The sequence below is a fragment of the Rhododendron vialii genome, chromosome 6a (assembly GCF_030253575.1).
Source record: "Rhododendron vialii isolate Sample 1 chromosome 6a, ASM3025357v1".
Taxonomy (NCBI): Eukaryota; Viridiplantae; Streptophyta; class Magnoliopsida; order Ericales; family Ericaceae; genus Rhododendron; species Rhododendron vialii.
The window spans coordinates 12,288,242-12,307,201 of NC_080562.1; the positions used below are offsets into that span (position 1 = coordinate 12,288,242).

Sequence of the window (18,960 nt, forward strand, 5' to 3'; positions counted from 1 at the left end):
TGATCTTTTGCATATTGTCTGCGTCGACTTAGAGTCTCACTATTTGGTACTGCAGCTTTTCCTTTCCAGTATGAGAAAACCTCTACTAATTTTTAGTGATGATAATCCTTACTGCTATATACTTGGAAACAATCAACTTTCTTTTTTATTTAGGAAGTCACCTTTTTCTTGTTCTTTTGAGTCCAAATCTTTCATCCAATCCTGCAAGATGCAGAGTTTTGGGCGAAAGACTATTCCCCAGGCTCACCGGATTTGATAAATCATGACACCAAAAATCTGATATTTGTTACTGACTTTTGAAGTTATCCAACGAGATTTCAGATTAATTTACTTCTGTTACTGGAAAGGAGCAAGTACGACGGATCGTGGACAGGTTCATTCGTCATGAAAAATCATTCAACTTCTGGGATTTGAGAAGAGAGAAGTTCTTACAAATGTATAAATGTACGAGTACTACAACCAAAAGGGTACAATATACTTTGGCTATGAGAGTCTCAAACACTTCAGGGGTTCGTGGCACTCATATGTAATGGAATTCAGCAACAGATGACCCCTAGAAGCACACCACAATTGACAGAATTCTCATAGAAGATTACAAAACTAGGTGGGTTTTGATAAATTCAAGCTCTGACATGTATCTCTGCGTCAATTCCTTTAGGTTGTATCTGGATATTGGATATAGGAAGGATTTGAGAGAGAAAAGAGAAGGGCAGCTTGGGCACAATAGTAAAGCTGCCCAATGTGATCTGATGGCACAGGTTAGAGTCAAGAAAACAGTAAGACAGCATAATCTAACCCTTTCTGAGACCCTGCAGTAGCAAGACTATTTTGCACTGGATAACCCATTTTGACGTTGGCAGAGAAAAGAAACTCGTGATGCAGAAAAGTTTCCAACCGCCAACAAATTCAGGAATCAGTTCCAAAGATTTGACACTAGAAAAACAGACTAAATTAAAATAAAAGTAAAAATGAGACACAATACAAACAGACTACATTAGGAATGGATATCTACACTTTCACAAGTCATTGAAACAAAGACTTTAAGGTTTTTAGTTTAACTGCAGGTCCTTAAACGGTACAGTACAACGCAAACAGACTACATTAAAGCTATGTATCAAGCGCTGAAGGGAAAATGAACGAAAAATGCGACACTATCTAAACATGATTGCAGCTATATTATTGTCTACTAAATACAAAAAGCACAAACCTGGGTTTATTAGAGGATTGCATATCTCTAAGTATGCTCCTTTCTTCCCTAAAGAAAACAACATTCACTATACAGCAGAGCTACAGATATGGTACATCAGGACACAGAAATACGACAGGGACGAGCCAGAACATATTCAAAATTTCATATTCATGGAAACCAACTGTTGGTCTGGTCACACTGATGGAGGAGTGTCATCACAATTGGCAAAGGATTAAGCTACATTGTATTATCCACCTCCCAACTTCGTTGTCCAATCTGGAAGCAGTCAATGGTTAGCAAAGATAAATGTAGAACTCCTTGAGGTATTTATACACAGCCATACTAATACTGTTAAATAATAAATATCTGGCGAGGAACATTAATATTTGTTTTTTCCTAGTTTTCGAATGTTATCATTCCCTTCGTCCCATATTGCTTGTCATGTACGCTAAACTCAACTTTTAAAGGAGCATGCCTCCGTAGAAAGTTTAAGGAACTTTCCAAAAGTATCCATTATTTGTCTATTTTTAAAACTACTTTTAATCATTTACTTATGTATGAGTGTTAGTTTGTAGGAAATCGACTTTTTCCTTTCACTTTTCAAACAGGACAATCATTCTGGAGCCAAGCAACATGGGACATAGTAAGTACTGTTTTCTTCTTTAAATTAAAAATGTGCAAGTTCCAAATTTCCAATACATAGGGGGGGGGGGGGGGGGGGGGGGGGGGGGGGGGGTGGGGGGTGGGGGGTGTGTTTGATGCAACTTAAGGTCAGCTTTAGCAATTTTTTTCCCCTTTCAGAAATTTGTGCTAGCTTGTGGCTGCAAGTTCTACTTCAGTATATAGAGCAAAAGAGAAACAGATTAAATAAGTTGGAAAAGCCAGGCAATGCAAAAGCTCCATTTAGAAGCTTTTGGCTTACACTTGTAGCAAAATCAACTTCAACCATAATCTCCGTTACAAAAAAAAAACTTCAACCACAAACTAAGTCGCAATAACCACCCACTAAGTAACCTAGTAAGTGATGTTTTGGTAAGATAAAATCCTTTTAAACTAAATTTTAGAAGAAAAAACCAAGACAAACTACTGATTGCAACAAGTCCAAAAACGTTAAGAATTGTGATTCCAAACCCAACTTACTGCGCTTCAAGAGTCATTGTGTGGTTACCCAGTTTGAGAAAGCCGTCTCCAGTTCATCAATTGGTGAGACTGTTGCTGCCTCTGCAAGTACGAAGAACTAGTTCCAATACCACTTTCTTCACCCACAAACTGCTCCGAGTAAGTAGAAGCTGAGGGAGACCATACGGGTACTATGCCTCTCCCACTACTACTACTCGAAGATTCTGCTGTTGAATCCTCACCATTTCGCATCCCTGTTGAAACGTTAAATTGTGGCAGAGTCCCATTAATCCGCCCCATTTGCATATTCCCTTGGTTCACCGCTTCTCTTCTCAGTTCTTGATTTACAGTAAGGTTTATCGGAACTTCTGCCCTACTATCCGCTGCAGAATTTTGGAGATCCAAAGACGCTTCTTCATCTTCAACCCTAAAAACTGAAGAAGCCATGCTTGGGACCATCTGATCCTCATAATGCCTAACTGTGTTAGCATTGTTCCTCTCAGGTTCATAATCAATGTCCATTTGTAAGTCATCTGGAAATGCAATTGGGATTGACTCAGAGTCTCCAAGCCCTTCATCAGATCCATTCTCAAGTGCAGCTCTAGAAGCTGCTTCCAGTTGCCACATCTCAGAAAGTGCTTCTTCCAACCGCGCTTTCGCTGCATCTATTTCTACTATTGGACGAGGGTAGTTAGAACCTAACTCGATTCCGGCGGCTTGGAGTACGGATTCTGGTGCGTTCCATGGGTGGTGTATCCATTCTGTGGGAAGTCTAGCAAGTTCAGGTAGCCAACGCCGTACGTACTCTCCGTTTGGGTCAAATTTGTAACCCTCAAACTGCAAAAAAAAACAACGGATGGAAGTGAAACTTCATCAGCTGAATCTTATAGCCTACTGAAGATCTTGGACTATTCTAAGGTTGTCTTTGTGTCCATGTATATACACATCAAATTGGATTTCATAGTCTGAACTCTTTTTTTTTAAGACAAACTTCATGTGCAGGTAGAGAAATTCTCTATCAATAGGAGAACTTGAATAGCTGTTTAATATTATTAGAGCTTGTCCTACTATTACCTCCCAAACTAATATATGAGCATGGACAGCCTCTCCATTCATAACCTGTTGGTTTTGAATTTCAATGCTTAAACATGGTGTTTGAGCAAGGCTTTTGGACAAGACTCACTTGATTGATTGCCACGCTGTTAATGCCTTAACTGGACCTTACTTCTTGTTTCCTTGTGATCTCTATGTTAGGATCTCGTTTACCTCTCCACATGCTAGGTAGGGGTCGCACACGCAGGGAGTGTTGAGCTTGTGCCACATTTATTAATTATTACCTCCCAAACTAATATATGAAAAGCCGAGTAACCTCTCCTCTCATAGTATCGGTTTTGAGTTAGATACTTAAAAAAAAATGACCTCAAAACTTTCTTTGAATGTGTAAATGTTCTTTAGCTTAGATATTTAATCATGCTCAAGGTGTGAACTTTCAGGAAACTGAAGTATGAGAAATGCGTTAAGAAAGCTATAAAAACAAGCACTTTCATAAAGCTATTATGACAGACATGTCATGATCAGTCCATCTCATTGCCCAACAAGTGAGTTTCATCTCTCAAGGACGGACTATGGGAAATGAAATAGAGTTGCGGAGGAGTGAACAAAAGGCACAGTTACAGTTTATTGTTGATTAACCATGATTGATACTAGTAAAAGTGGAAAACATATTGTGCTTCATTATACTACTATCTTACAATGACAACAAAATCTTCAGATGCATCTTGCCTCTAGATTGATGCCGTAAGAGAAAAAAGTGCAGGCCAGGGAAAATATTGCAAGAGTACACTGTAAGCCTGTGAAACCCTTGATGCTGGATATCACTGCTTTCACTTGAATCATTCACATAAATGTGGAAGGCAACAAATGGGGGAAATAAACAGAACCAAATAACATACAGAAGTCACTAAATATGATCTAGTAACATTTATCAATTATCACTAATATGATCCTCGAGTTGGAATCCAACGCCACAAATGCTGCTGGCATATCCCATTCATAGGCTAGCTCAATTACGAGAAAATCGCACACGCATGTGCGCGCGCACACACACATACTCAAATTCAATTATAGATATATTGAAAGTGTGCTTCAGCATATCCACAAGCAAAAAACAGAGCCACAACCTCAGCGTAAAGCAACCAACTTAACTACTCTAAACTAATGTGTACCTGTGGATTATCTATTCGATCAACCTCACGACCATCGGGGAGAGTGCCAGATATGTACTGCCAACCCAGAGCATCACTCTCCAAATCTGCATCCAATAAAGTATCCCAGAAATATTTCATCCCCCATCTCCATGGAAGCTGTAGAACTTTCACAAAGAAACTAGACACCACAACCCGTATACGATCGTGTAGCCACCCAGTGGCCCACAGCTCTCTCATCCCAGCATCCACTAATGGATAACCAGTTCTGCCTTGTCTCCACACCTTAAAATATCCTTCATCCACCACCCAAGGGAAAAACTTAAGGTGGCCAAGAAGAGGCCTTTCGTGGCTGTAAGGGTGATTAAAATTCATGTATCTTGAATATTCCCTCAGACCAATGGACTTGAGAAACAAATTGACACTCTCCTCCCCGGCTTTGTTTGCTTCGTTTGCCCATAGGACTTGCTTAATGCGGACAAGATGGAAAATTTTTCGCACACTTACTTCTCCGAAATGTAAATGCGGAGATAGAAATGAGGTTGCAGCACTATCGGCCTTTCTACGGTTCTTTGAGTACTCAAGTAAGGGTCCATTAAGGAAGGTAGTTAGAGCCTTGTCAGCATTGCTCCACCCAGGTGACCATGCTCGAGCAAGAAGTGCATTGCTTCCTTTCTCCGATTCATCCTCAAATACAAGTTTGTCTGAAGAGCATCTGGACACATCACCTGAAAGAGAGCATGCCACGACAAGTTTATCAAGAAGATGCAGAAGAAATGGAGTTGCGGGAAAATAGTTAATTAGATTCAACTAACTACTGTAAGTAAACAAATTGATACTAAATTACACAACTGCACATTCCTCCGCCTACATGCTTTGGACAAACCTTTTGATAATTGCTTATTATCGTCCTTAATGGACCTTTTTTTTTCCAGTTTTGGTCAAACGAGTCTTATAATCCAATTCTGTCTTGACGGGAAAATGTAAAAGTAAAAATTTGCAAATCCTATTGAATACAAGCAATTTTTTGGACTTATTTGTCTTTTCAGTGGATCTTATTCAAATTTGATTCATTAAGGTGATAAAAACCATATGAGGAAACCTATGACAACCAGTTCCACAAAAATCCTCCTCTTTTTTGTTTGATGAATGGTGTGATGGCAGATGTAGACAGCAGAAGCAACATTCACGTGATCCTTAAAGTCACTATTTGTATAAAAAAAGGTTCAGGTCTTCATGATCCTCACCAATGTCCCCTCCCCATAAATGGGACACATTTGCAGCTCTTCAATATGTTACCCGTACTTTTACAAGAGGACAAAAGATCTAACTTGTAAATTAGCAATCTCCTTCCCCTTCGCACCATAAAAAGTAGCATACCAGTTCTTTATTATCAGTAAAAATATGTACTAGAAGGGATCCTTACAACTCTTACCTTATATTTTTCTAACTGTATGTGAGGTTCTATATTTTTCTAACCGTATGTGAGGTTCTATATTTTTCAGTGGTATCATTCAGGTGCCAACTGATCAAATTCACATTTCCATTTGAAATCTTTTCACGCATAACAAAGGGCCAAAGCTATAGCTCCTGAGTTAGGGTCTATTCATATTTTATACTACGTCTATGTTTACAATTTCGAACAAACTGTTAGATTTCTTGGAGGGTTCCAACCTAAAACCAATTGGCAATAAATGGAGTAGCCTCTAGAATATATTAACCAAGCTTGGATGGCTTAAATGAACGATGTGGGACAAGTTTAACACTCCCCCTCATGTGCAACCCGGATGCACGTGGAGGTGACAAACCAAGAGACCAGGAGCTGAGCGATTGACTCGGGCGATGGAGATGACAAAGACTTTCCCACGAGAGGTGAGGCCATCCAAGACCTAGCTCTGATACCATGTTAGATTTCTTGGAGGGTTCTAACCTAAAACCAATTGGCAATAGGTGGAGTAGCTTCTAGAATATATTAACCAAGCTTGGGTGGCTTAAATGAGCGATGTAAGACAAGTCTTACACAAACATGCTCTCATCTAGTTCATTGAGATGCCATTGCTATCTATGCATTTGTAGGTTCCATTTTAGCCTTGTGCCTACGTATTCAGCCGATTTGAGTGCTCATCTAGACGGGCCTTCATTCTCCCTGAACATATCATACCACAGCCTATATTCTATTTTGTTCTCTTAGAGCAAAGAGAGTAAAATACGAATATAGACGGCCTACCCCCAAGTTTACATAGCCTTGAAAATATTACTACAATAATCCTTGGCTCCATGCACAAAATCGTGCTAACCATGATTCTTCTAGTCTTAATTACTCAACAATTTCACTAAGATTGAGTAGGAACATTGGTTAATTTCCTCAGCAAATGTCAATATAGTACGACCAAGTAGTTGAATTAAGAGAATAATTTTTAAGAAGACTTCTTGAACAAACACACCTGAGGTTATCCTCATAGGCGGGAGCAGTGGAGACTCAGGATCATAAGGCATACTAAGGCATCTCTCCCAGAAAGCTGAAAAAGCTGTGAATGGGTGACCATGGTCATCATTGACTTCCCAAGGTTCGTAGAGCAAATCTGCGTTGAAAGAATGCACTCGTATTCCTTGTGCAGTTAAAACTTCCTTTGCCCTGTGATCCCTAACAAGAGACAAGGGATCTGAAAAAATAGAAAACAACTGAGCAAAACCAACATTTTATACAAAGTTTACTAAGAAGACAATAGTTTAGAGTTTATGAAACAAGAAAAAGCTCATTTGCTAAGACGTTATGGCTTTTGTATTCCTTTAAATCCTGAAGTAAAAGAAACTTCCTTCCCTCTATTTCTGCTGAAATCCATTGTGAAATTCAAATACTTTATGTATGAATTATAGGAGGAAGGATAAATTCAGAGACTGATGACAATCGCAAAACATTATACAATCATAGTTAACAGATGTACATAGTTACTTTAATGGAGCACAATTGTGTTTGTAACTAGGCAAGGCTAGGCACCCCATGGCACGAACGGGGCATGCTATGACATGTTTTCGCGCAGGCCCGGCCCTGAGATTTTTGAGGCCCAAGGCGGGATTTGAAATGGGGCCTCTCATTTTTTAGTATATTTATTAGTTGTTCAAAGTAGGAAACAAGGTAGCCTTGTGGTTCAATGGCAAAGTGGTTGTACTACTTTTAAACTCATAGGGAGGATTCGAGACTCCAAAGCTTTGTTTCAGCAACCTTTTCGTTGTACAGATTCCAAAACTTTTATTAGATAAAAAATGAACCAGCCAGGGATCAAACTCTAGATCCCGTGCCTCATACGAGCGCGCCTTACCACCAAGCTACACTAACTTTCTTGTAAAATTGTTCAAACACATAATATTTATTATATTCTACCATTTTGGGGGGGGGCCCTATTATTTGGCCCAAAACGGGAGGCCCTAAGAAATCGCATGGTGAGTTTATGCCCAGGGCCGGCCCTGTCTTCGCGTGACAACGGGGAAGGCAATCCCAAGACAATAAAGATTCTCCCTTAAAACAACTACTCCCATAAAAGAAAGGCTTATCACCGGGCAAGACACAAGTCATGGTGTGTCACGGAGCAACGCGCAAGAAACAAACATTAAAATAAATAACCCGAACTGCCATTTAAGAATCCAAAATCTTGAATATTTAAAGCAGGCTTAAAAAAAACAAAGGCGAAAAAAGAGACCAATAAAGAAAGAAGAAATTACTACTTGAAGAGACTCCTCCATTCCACATAAGAAGCACCAGACCCAACAATCATGGAACCAACAAAACTTAAATATTATTAGATTTCCAGACAAACTGAATTAAAAATGATAAAGTAACTGAACAGAACCCTAATTACAGGAGAGGTGAACTATCGTATGATCAAAACATTATTCAAAGGACTGGAGAGACAACTGACCATATAAGTGGTTGAAGAAGAGCTGAGTTGCACCAGTAGATTTGACAACATCAAGGAGAGAAGAAACAGTATCAGTGGATCTCTTGTTGATAAGTGAGGTACCAAGGCTCCTCAAAGAGGAATCAAGTAGAGCCAAACTGTGCTTTAGCCACCACCTGGATACCCTACCGGGGTAATAGTGACCTTCTTCTTCTGGTGCCCATATGAACACAGCAACCACTGCCCCTGATCTCACCCCTGCTGCCAGTGCTGGGTTATCTTCTACCCTCAGATCTCTCCTAAACCACACTATGCTACACCCACCGCTTGACATCTCCCCAAATTTCCAAAACCCAAATCCCAAAACTCAATTGGAACTCTCTCTCTCTCTCTCTCTCTCTCTCTCAATAGAGATCTCCCAGGGGTATATAATTTTAATCTTTTTCAACTCTAGTGCCAATGTTTTTCAAATCTGTTTCGAAACTTAAAATAAGTATTCATTTTTAAAGAAAATAATTTTAAGTTAAAAAATAATATATTTATACAAATAATTTTTCTATTAATATGAATTTTATTTAATAAATTTCATCAAAATCTTTAATACGGTATAAAAAAATAAAAAAATTATTTTTTATTTATATTATTTTTAAATTTAAAAATATGGAATAAACTAATTATTTTTAAATTTAAAAATATAAAATAAGCTCCGAAACGGAGCCTCAGTCATATGAGAAAGGAACTTTCGGTTTATAGACTTATAGATTATGTAGCTATCTGTTAGTCTTTTTTCCCCATTTTTGGGTGAATCACTTTGGACTAGAATTTGGGTTTTTTAAGATCATTGGCAGCGCGGAAAGGACTCTTCACGAAAGAGAGAGAGAGAGGGAGTGGGGGCAGCAAGAAACTGACAGGCAAATTGCAGCCACAACTTTACGGGTTTTCATTGTAAGGATTTTATTTGTCCTATTTTTGTTTCTTATCCTATACAGCAGAACAAATCACACCCGCCTCTCTCCAAAAGTTTTTTTTTAATATATATATATATATATATATATAAATATATAATTAGATGTTCGGCTAAACTTGCACAATTTTAACTAATTTTGATGTCCTTAGTGAACAACCAGGACAAATCCTCCAATAACTATGAGACTTGAAAAATTTGATTTGAATACACGACTTTACAAATACAAACACTTGTTTGTTTTCTCATGCCATCCAAGTCAATGGGCTCCTCCCTCCAAAGTTTCCCACTATCTAGTGCCTTCTCTGATCCTCACCCATTTGACAGGGTGGAAAGGTTTGGAAATATATGCAACCTGGTTTGATTTCTACGAATTATTGTTATCTGAAAGGGATCGGCCTTTTTCGTGATTTTTGTTATCTATTTTTGTATTGTGCTGTGTGATGAAATGACAGTATGACACTACTATTCTCTACCAAAGCCACGGATTTCATTCTTAAAAGCAAAGGGCATATCTGGGTTTGATTACTCTTTCTGCATATGATTTTGGGAACGTTTTGCCAGTTGAGTGCTATTCGATCTTTATCGTGTCATTATATCAAGTTGCCAGGGGAAAAAATAAGAAGAAAAATGTCTAGCGAGCGATAGCTCTTAAATTATCATCATTCAATAATGTCGTGCGGAGTTTAGAACTCTGCCGCGCAAAACATCTCTGGACTACCTGTCAGGTTTTATTATCACAAAAATATCACTGAGTTACCCGCCAGTTTCAAATAACATCACTAGACTACCAGCCAGTTTCAAATCACATCACTGGACTACCCGCCAGTTTTGAATCTCTTCACACAATTCACCTGCAGGCATCTTCTAACATCTCTTTCTCCTAAATAACCATGGCCTAGTAACGTCTAAGTGAAATCCTACTTGTAAGTCACCCCATGCCTTTAGGGTCTAATCTAGCACAATGAATCAAGAGTTGGAGCAGTATACAAATAATCACAATGATAATTGAAATAAACATTAAGCGAAGAAATCACGTAACTTTTTATGAATAGGTCGTTGCTCTTAATCTTGTATGGCCACGATGTTAATAATAAAGTAAGAAATTTTTATCAAATAAAATTTTTAATAAAACAAAAAGAAATAAAAAAATTATAGGCTCTCATTAATTATTTTAAAAATATTAGATTGATTAATAACTAATTACGTACATTAAATAGGTAAAAATATTAGAATAATTAAAATGACCTTAATAGGAGTCCTAATGGTCCTACGCAACATGTTCAGGTATCAAAAGTTGGGTCCGGAGGGTCACAGGATTATTTTAAATAAAGATATTACCAAAAATTACCGAAAGTAAAATAATTAGGTAATAAATAATCTAATAAATAAAATATGTGGAGGTTAACAAGGTTTTATCCTAGGAGTGTAAAGAGTCTAAAAAAAATTATTTGGGCATTAATAACATGGTTTATAAGGTTGCAAAGTTGTTTCGATTGAAATTTTTGTAAAATAAATAATAAATAGATAATTAAATAAAAAAAATTTGATATTAACAAGATATCATCTTTGAGGTGCGAGAAGTCTAGGAAAAATAGTTCGAGTGCCAAAAATGTTGTTCGGAAGGTCGCAAAGTTGTTTCGAATCATTTTTGTTAAAAACCGAAAGGAGTTTGAGGCCGCAAGGTTTGACCCGGTCAACCTTGCGGTGGAAGCTTCCACCGCCATTTTTTCTCCGGAGCTTGCGGCCACAAGGTTGGCTCGGGAATATTTTTTGTTGTTTTGCTTTGTTTTTTGTGCATGGGACCACAGGGGAACCTTGGTTAGGCTTAAAAATATTTAAATATAATTAGATGAGAGTTGGATAGGATTTTAATACTTTGGTTTGATCAAATTGGATTGAAAATCAAAAACTTGATTTTGGGGAAGATGACTTTGGTTTTGGCAATTCAGGAACTTTGGGGCCGAATTGAATGTTGTTTTGGGATGCTTGGGGTTTTAAGAAGTGATTGGGATGGTTGGATCGGATCTTGGTTGGGTTTACGCATGAAACCCACTTTTCTCACTCTAACTTTCTCTCTCTAAAACTCCATGGATTGGAGCTTCAATTGGCCACGTTTTTCTCTCGTTTCTTACTCAGTGGGGTGTGGAGGGGGTAGCGGTGTGCTTGTGGGTTGAAGTGGTAGGGTATTTATAGAAGAATTTCGAAGAAGGTTATAAGATTGAATTTAATGAAGTTGGGTTCATGGGACTAGAAAACAAACGGATTGGGTCTGTTTTTGGGGTCAAAGTGGTGGCAGGAATTGGATAGGGTCGAATTGAATTCAGATTTTTCCTTGGTGATGAAGAAATTTTTGATTTGAGCTATGAGGGACAAATTTGGTTTTTCTTGGTTGGAAAGAAAGAGAGAGAGCAGGGCCGGTCCCGGGATAAGCCCAGCAAGCCCGTCAGCATGGGCAACCCCCCAAGCTAGGGCAACCAAAAAAAAAAATTCCATGTAAATATAAATATATATGTATGTATATATATATATATATATATATATATATATATATATATATATATATATATATATATATATATATATATTTGGACCGAAACATAGCATAAATGATTGTGCTGGTTTGTTGGTTAGTATGGCATACTTGAGGTTCCTCAAGTGTACGTATGCCCAGGTTTGCATCCCGTCCGTGTCCAGCATTGAGGTTTCTTTTTTCCAGTCTGTTCCTTCTAAATTTCTCTCTCTCTCTCTCTCTCTCTCTCTCTCTCTCTCTCTCTCTCTCTCTCTCTCCGTCCGTTCACTGCACCCACTATTCTCTAAGAGAAGGGCCATTTTGTTGTTGGTGTACATTTTTTATTTTGGAAGATACTTCTTCTACATCAACAATTAGGGTGTGTTCAACTTACTAAAATAAGTATTTATTTTTTAAATTAAAGGTGATGTATTGTGAGAGAATGACCTGTCTTATAAAACAGAAAATAAGTACTTAAAAAATAAGAACCTTAACGGAACGTGGCAAACTCCTCCAAAAAAGAAGAAGAAACAACTACTCGCATTCGCATACTCACATAGTGATGTATGCAAATATGAAAAATATACATGTATATGTATATGTATATACTGTATACACAGAACTCACCAATTTAAAAAACTTCAATAAAAAAATTAACCATTTTTAAAGTCAGGTTTGTATTTTTTCAAGTTGGTCCATAATATTTTTTTTTTTCAATTTATCATTAAACATAGAACAATGATCAAAATAAGAAAATAAAAAAAATGAAAGTTAAAATAAATAGAAACCCAACATTTTTTTTCTTTGAATCGAATCATGCTAAATCATAAAGCACCATAACCCGAATTCCATTCTAATTTTAATTTTTTGATAGAATTCAAACTAAAAGCACATTGTGACCATAATTTTTTTGCCTTGTATTTTTTTAAAATTTTTTATGACTTAATAATAAACGGGCAACCAAGCTTGAGGTTGGGTTTGGGGAACCCAAATGTCGGGACCGACACTGAGAGAGAGTTATGGCTGGAGAGAAAGGGAGCCGTGGGAGGAAGAGAAGTTGCAGGAGGGAGAGAGGGAGGTATGGGACATGCATTCATGCATGCATGTGCGTAGGGAAAAAAAATGCATGCAAGTATATATATTTGCATGAATATATATATATATTATGAAAATAATAATAATATTATGCTACTATTATTACTATTCTAAAAAAAATATGGTCGAAAATCTGGGTCGTTACACTATTCAAGCCCATCCATGGGCCGGGCCGATTGGGCCTTTGGGCGGGCTCACGGGCCGGCCCTGCAAGCGGGCCGAGTAAAAATTCATAGGCCCAAACCCGTTCATTACAAATTACAGGCTGTGCTAGCCCGCCCGTTTCACAGGCTCAGGCCGAAAAAAAGCCTGATGGGCCAGGCGGACTTTGGACGAGTCGTGGGCCTCTGCGCTAAATACTGACCCTTAGAGGTTTTTTTTTTTTTTTTTTGAAATCAGGCAATTCATTAATTCATATCCGAAGGCAAATATTACATTGCAATAACAGGATTGCACCAAATTACCTAATCCGAGACACGAGTATTGTATTAAGCACAAAGGCTACAGACTCAAGGACACCCTGCAAAAGCACCCGGCACAAATGTCGGCCTAGAAATCCCATCCAGGACTGGGCAGAGAGATACCAAAATGGGATCCCAGCACAAACCATTAAACACTAAACACAAATGTAATCACACTAACAACAGAATACAAGCGAAAACAAATATCTGCTCCCAAAGACATGCCTCAAGGGCCGTCGGCTGGAACTGGATCAGGAGACCTAATCCAGAGCTGTGGAGTCCTCAGGGGGATCCGAGGCAAACCTTCACTGACACGCAAGGCTCCGGGAGCGAAGGCCGAGGCAATGCCGATGAAGAACTCCGGCAGGCCCAACACGCCCACGGTGGCCAAAGAATAAATACTCCCTCTCGTTGAACCTGCTGTTGACCACCAACCAAAAAGAGAGAAGCAGTCAACCAAACGAACCGGAACAGATCTCGAAAAACCCTAACACAGCCACCACCTACCACCGCTGCCGTTGCTGGGAGAAACCCCAATACAATCCACAATTGCCGCCGCACCACCAAAACCCTAACCAAAATTATTCACCCACCATCCAAAAACAAAAAAAATTATTTACCCACCACCACAACCTCACCAGATCCGGGGGAGACCCGAATCGGCACACAATCGGACTGGGAAACCAGCCGGTAGAAGAGGCGGAAGACCGCCGGAAAACCAAAACCTAACTCCACAAATCTCACCTTATTGAACCCTTCTATCAACCACTAGCTACCGGATCTGAGCTTCCACCGCGAGGACGAAACGAAAAGACCAACACGCTATGGCCGGAGTCCCCGCCGGACTCAACAACTGGAAAAGCTGAAACCGGAGAAATGGAAACAACAGAAAGGAGGGGGGAGATTAGGGGGAAAAGGGGGAGGAAGGAGGGGGAAGAGGGGGGCGGCAGCCCCTCCCCCCAAACGAAACCCTCGCGAAAGAAAAGTCTAGAGCGAGAGAGGATTTAACCCTTAGGCCCTGCTTGGATGGAGTGAAAAGAGGGGAGGGGGGAAATAAGAGGGGGTAAATGGAGAGGGGCTCAGCCCTTTTCCCCCCATTTGGCATCCGAAATTGGTTCCCCTCTTATCTTTGACCCCTTCATCATTTTGGCCAGGATTAGGGATTGTCCGGTATTAAATTTGGGCTCCTCTTGAGGTGCCTAAAAATAATCCGGGTTTGGAGGGGTGATTTGTGGACGAAAATACCCCTTGTTATCCCCTTTCCCCATCCATCATTCAACCAACTTTTACTCTCCATTCTACCTAAAATCATACTTTCCATTCAAACTTATCCTAAGACTCTTTATTTAGTATATAAACTGTCTAAAAATGTTTAAAAATTAAGTGTTCCAAATTTCAATCTGTTTGAACTGGTGGAAAGATTTTTATTTTTTGATCCTTCCAAATTTCAATCTGTTTGAACTGGTAGAAAGATTTTTATTTTTTGATTAGTTTATTCTAAATGGTCATGTTTTTATTTTGACTCTTGAGCTCTCGTTAATTAGCCCTAAGAGATATTTGATTCTACGACTTTCTTAGAGTTAATCAATGAGAGCTTTATAGTCAAAATTTAATTATGACCATTTAAGATAAAATGATAAAAAAACTAAAATATTTCCACTAGTTCAAATAGATTGAAATTTGGAACACTTAATTTTTTAACCATATTTTTTAATATATAAACTATCTAAAGAGGTTGAAAAATTAAGTATTTCAAATTTCAATCCGTTTGAACCGGTGGAAAGATTTAGTTTTCTGATCATTTTATCCTAAATGGTCATAATTTAATTTTGACTCTACGGCTCTTGTTGATTAGCCTTAAGAGATATTTGATTCTATGACTTTCTTAGGGCTAATCAACGAGAGGTATAGAGTCAAAATTTAATTATGACCTTTTAGGATAAAATGATCAAAAAATTAAAATCTTTCCATCGGTTCAAATGAATTGAAATTTTGAACACTTAATTTTTTTTCCTTTTTAGACAGTTTATATTTGCAAATGTGAAAGAATAATTAAATTTGCAATTACATATAAAACGTAATACATAATTAATTTAGGGACTGCACAAGGACAAAAGGGTCATTTGATAACTTTTTATATCATCCACCTTTCCTTATACCCCTTATTAATCCTCCATCCAAATAAAGTATTATTTAATCCATATTTTTTAATACCTCATCCAAACAACATACTCCGTCGGTCCCTTTTTAAGTGTCCTGCTTCGTAACTCCAACTTATTAAAAAGACATCATCATTACACCTTTCACATCAACTTTTTCCTCCACTTTCCCTACTTACCCATCATCATTACACTTTTACTCACTAACTTTTCAAAATGAAATCTACTTTTAGGGACAAAATAGACAATGCACCAACTTTTACCTCCCTAATTTTACAAAATGGACACTTATTAAAGGACAGCCCAAAAATGGAATACTGGACACAAAAAAAGGGACGGAGGGAGTATTATTTAATCCATCCTCCATAAACATTACATCAATGTAGACCGTCTCTTATTAACTAATACCCCATACTATCTTATCCCCCTTATTAACTAATACCCCTAATTTTTCCCCCTCATCCAAATGGTCCCTTAGAGGTTGAGGAATAGGAATTGGCCTATCGTTCTGGCCAGCAAGCCTGCCATGCCTTCTGAACGTGGCTCATTCTGATTAAGTTCCGAATTCGATCTGAATAGTAGTTTGTTATGCGGAGATCGACGGTATGACAGCTCATAGAAAAATCAAGTCAAGCAGATGTCATTAGCTATATGATCAAATGAATACTTTTATGATGAGGTGCAATTTCGATTCATAATTGCCATTCAATTTTTCATGAACAAAGGACTTTGGTCACTGATTTAATGATGTCAGATAGGCCTGATTTTTTGTATCAATGTTCTAATTATCGTTGAGCTTTATATGTGCATTTTCCTTACCTTTATATGTGCATTTTCCTTACCGACTAGGTCCGGCCTCAGCATTTTCCTTACCTTTATATGTGCATTTTCCTTACCGACTAGGTCCGGCCTCATGCAAAGCACGAGAATCGTGCCCGTTGAAGAAATCGTTCTTTGCCCATTGTAGATGATGCCTTGTTTTGTTTTTTGTTTGTTTGATTTGGGGAAGGTGTGGTTGGCAATTATTTTGTATTTTTCATTATTTGGTGTTGTTGGTTGAAAGTTCTTTTGATGATAATTAAAGTAAACGGGGAGAGGAAAGATGCATGAAGTGAGAATTTAGTGTGCATCGATTTGAAATTAGAGTAGAATCAAATTGAATACTCTTCCAATCTGGTTGTCTTCTATAACAGTTCAGCAGTGAAGGCAGAGGTGGTGTAAAGATGTGACAAACCTGAATACGCATACAACAAAGAAAAGCTGACAAAGAGGATAAAAAAAGGTGTTTCTCGTTATGCAATACTCTTGGATAACAAAGAGGTTGACACTGAGATATAGCACAAGAAAAACTTTTTCTCATCATGGTTGTCAAAACAGTTTTTGCATTGAGAGAGGACCAATTAGCCTACCTTTCATAGGTCCTGAGATCTCTTAAGCTAAGAAATGGGTGCGTTTTGTTAACAGACATAAATTCAAGATATGCATATCATTATAAGCTGGCATAGGCTCAAGATATACATGTTTCATTACAAACAACAAGAGCATGCAGCAGCAGGGAAATGAAAACTTGAAATATCTGACACTGAAAAAAAGGAGTATGAGTACATGAGGTTCAGCCTAATTGATTAAGAAGGCTGTAAGAAGAAATTCTGGATTTGCGTATCTGAGGACTTCTCCAACAACCTCTTCTAGTAAACTCAAACTTGGAAGTCAGCAATGTTAGCTTTTTGGTTTCTGGCTAATACGCGCTCTTCCCTTTTGAGAAAAATTATTCTGCCATATTCATACACCACCTGGCGATCAAACAAAAAAGAAAGAGGACTGATCAGAGATCACACAGACAGAGAATTAGTGTACATTAATTAATTCCAAGAAGCATTTTACATGCCTGGGTAATTTTTTTATGGTAGTTGAAACCATGGAGATGAAATCTTACCCTGCGTTGTATTCGACTAAGTGTCCTGCCTATATCAAGATAGCCATCTGGAGTAAATGCAGCCTGCCACTTTCGCACACTAAGAGTTCTGCAAGCCTGATGAAATATTTAAAATCAGTAAAATCATTACAAAGTAAGCCATAGAAAATTAAATCAATATGAGTTTTTAGAAGTGACTCATGATACTTAAATCAAATATAGTAACTTTGTATGATCAGGAATCATTGTAAAGCTCCTATTGAAGAACTTGTCTCTACCATTTCTATTCCCCAAAGTCTAAAAGCTACACACTCGCATAGATCAGTGGCCATCTCACCACAGGTCCATAACTGACATGAGGTGCAAGTTGTGATCAGGAATTCCTTTGTTCAAAAGTTTCTACTTTTCTTTTTCGACAAGTAACCTGAAAAGTTGTCTTTGCCGAGTAAGTTTTGGGGCAATCATTCTAACCCGGGATAGAGAAAGAGTAGTCCTCATTTCCCATAATCTAATCCAAATCTCACCAAATTACTCCTAAAGCACGTTTATACTTGCAATTTCTAGAAAAGGGAACTTAAATTCCTTTCCTCTCACCTTTGCCTCATGGGGTAAAGAACAAAAAAGAAGAAGTATAACACTTATTTTTTTTGTCTATGCTGGAATTTTGGTTCTTTGTTTTAAAGGGAGCAAAGATTTATATGTCAGATACTAAGGAAATCAATTCTTTGGTTAGGAAGTGAGTTTATACTCCAAAAAGAAGGATGGGAAAGATACACAAACAAAGCAAGCTTAGGCAACCAACCAAAGAAGCACAAAATGGAAGTTGGAAGGGTTCCATTCTCTTTGATGCCACCTGTTTGCTTAAATGTCTGCAATATTCTTCAAGTGCAAAGTCTATTCCGAACAGGCAAACACTACCAAAATTTTCTGAGGAATTCAAAAATACACAACACCAATAGATATTGCCAGTTCCTAGGGATTTTTCCTCACTCAATCAACAATAATAGAGGATTCAATGAGCTATATTAACAAGTATGAGAAGAATACGATGGCACTGCAATAATGCATGGGGATAGTACTGCTTGACAACTTGACTAATCAAGAACTTGACTAATCAAGAACTTGACATGTATTCCAGTATCTAATTTTTTTTCCAAATTCTTCAGAATAGAATGTTTCCCATGTTAAGAGAGGTAAAAAGAGTGCGATTTAATAAAAAAAAATTGGAGAACAACAAATTAAATGCTTCAGTTTAATACTATACTGAGGAGCTCTCTTACCTATTTGATTTATTTCTTGGTCGGCTGATAAGAAGGAATTCTGTTGATAAGTGTTTTGCTTCCTCAATTAAACCTATCCCAACACTGGAGCTAAATCCAACTCTTGCCACCAAATTCACGTGGAAAATTTCAGCCTCTTTTAGCATATGTATCGGTCGATTGTAGA

General features: G+C 38.0%; 1 protein-coding gene and 1 long non-coding RNA gene across 4 annotated transcripts; both read right to left on the reverse strand.

Annotated features, from left to right (window-relative positions):
- Positions 1 to 1,026: 1,026 nt before the first annotated feature.
- On the reverse strand, positions 1,027 to 9,312 carry LOC131328901 (cryptochrome-1). Of its 3 annotated transcripts, none has more exons than XM_058361866.1 (5): positions 8,430 to 9,312; positions 6,957 to 7,175; positions 4,534 to 5,240; positions 2,368 to 3,145; positions 1,027 to 1,474 (listed from the first exon to the last, which is right to left on the reverse strand). In XM_058361866.1, exons 1-5 carry the CDS (start codon positions 8,740 to 8,742, stop codon positions 1,437 to 1,439), a joined length of 2,055 nt encoding a protein of 684 aa, XP_058217849.1. In that variant the 5' UTR covers positions 8,743 to 9,312; the 3' UTR covers positions 1,027 to 1,436. The 3 variants fall into 3 exon arrangements, with proteins under 3 accessions (XP_058217849.1, XP_058217851.1, XP_058217850.1); XM_058361868.1 differs by having other exon boundaries at positions 1,027 to 1,465; positions 2,330 to 3,145; XM_058361867.1 differs by having other exon boundaries at positions 1,027 to 3,145.
- Positions 9,313 to 17,066: 7,754 nt separating this feature from the next.
- On the reverse strand, positions 17,067 to 18,906 carry LOC131328904 (uncharacterized). Its single transcript, XR_009200575.1, has 3 exons — positions 18,795 to 18,906; positions 17,536 to 17,631; positions 17,067 to 17,392 (listed from the first exon to the last, which is right to left on the reverse strand). It is a non-coding gene; the product is annotated as an uncharacterized LOC131328904 (long non-coding RNA).
- Between the last annotated feature and the right edge of the window lie 54 nt (positions 18,907 to 18,960).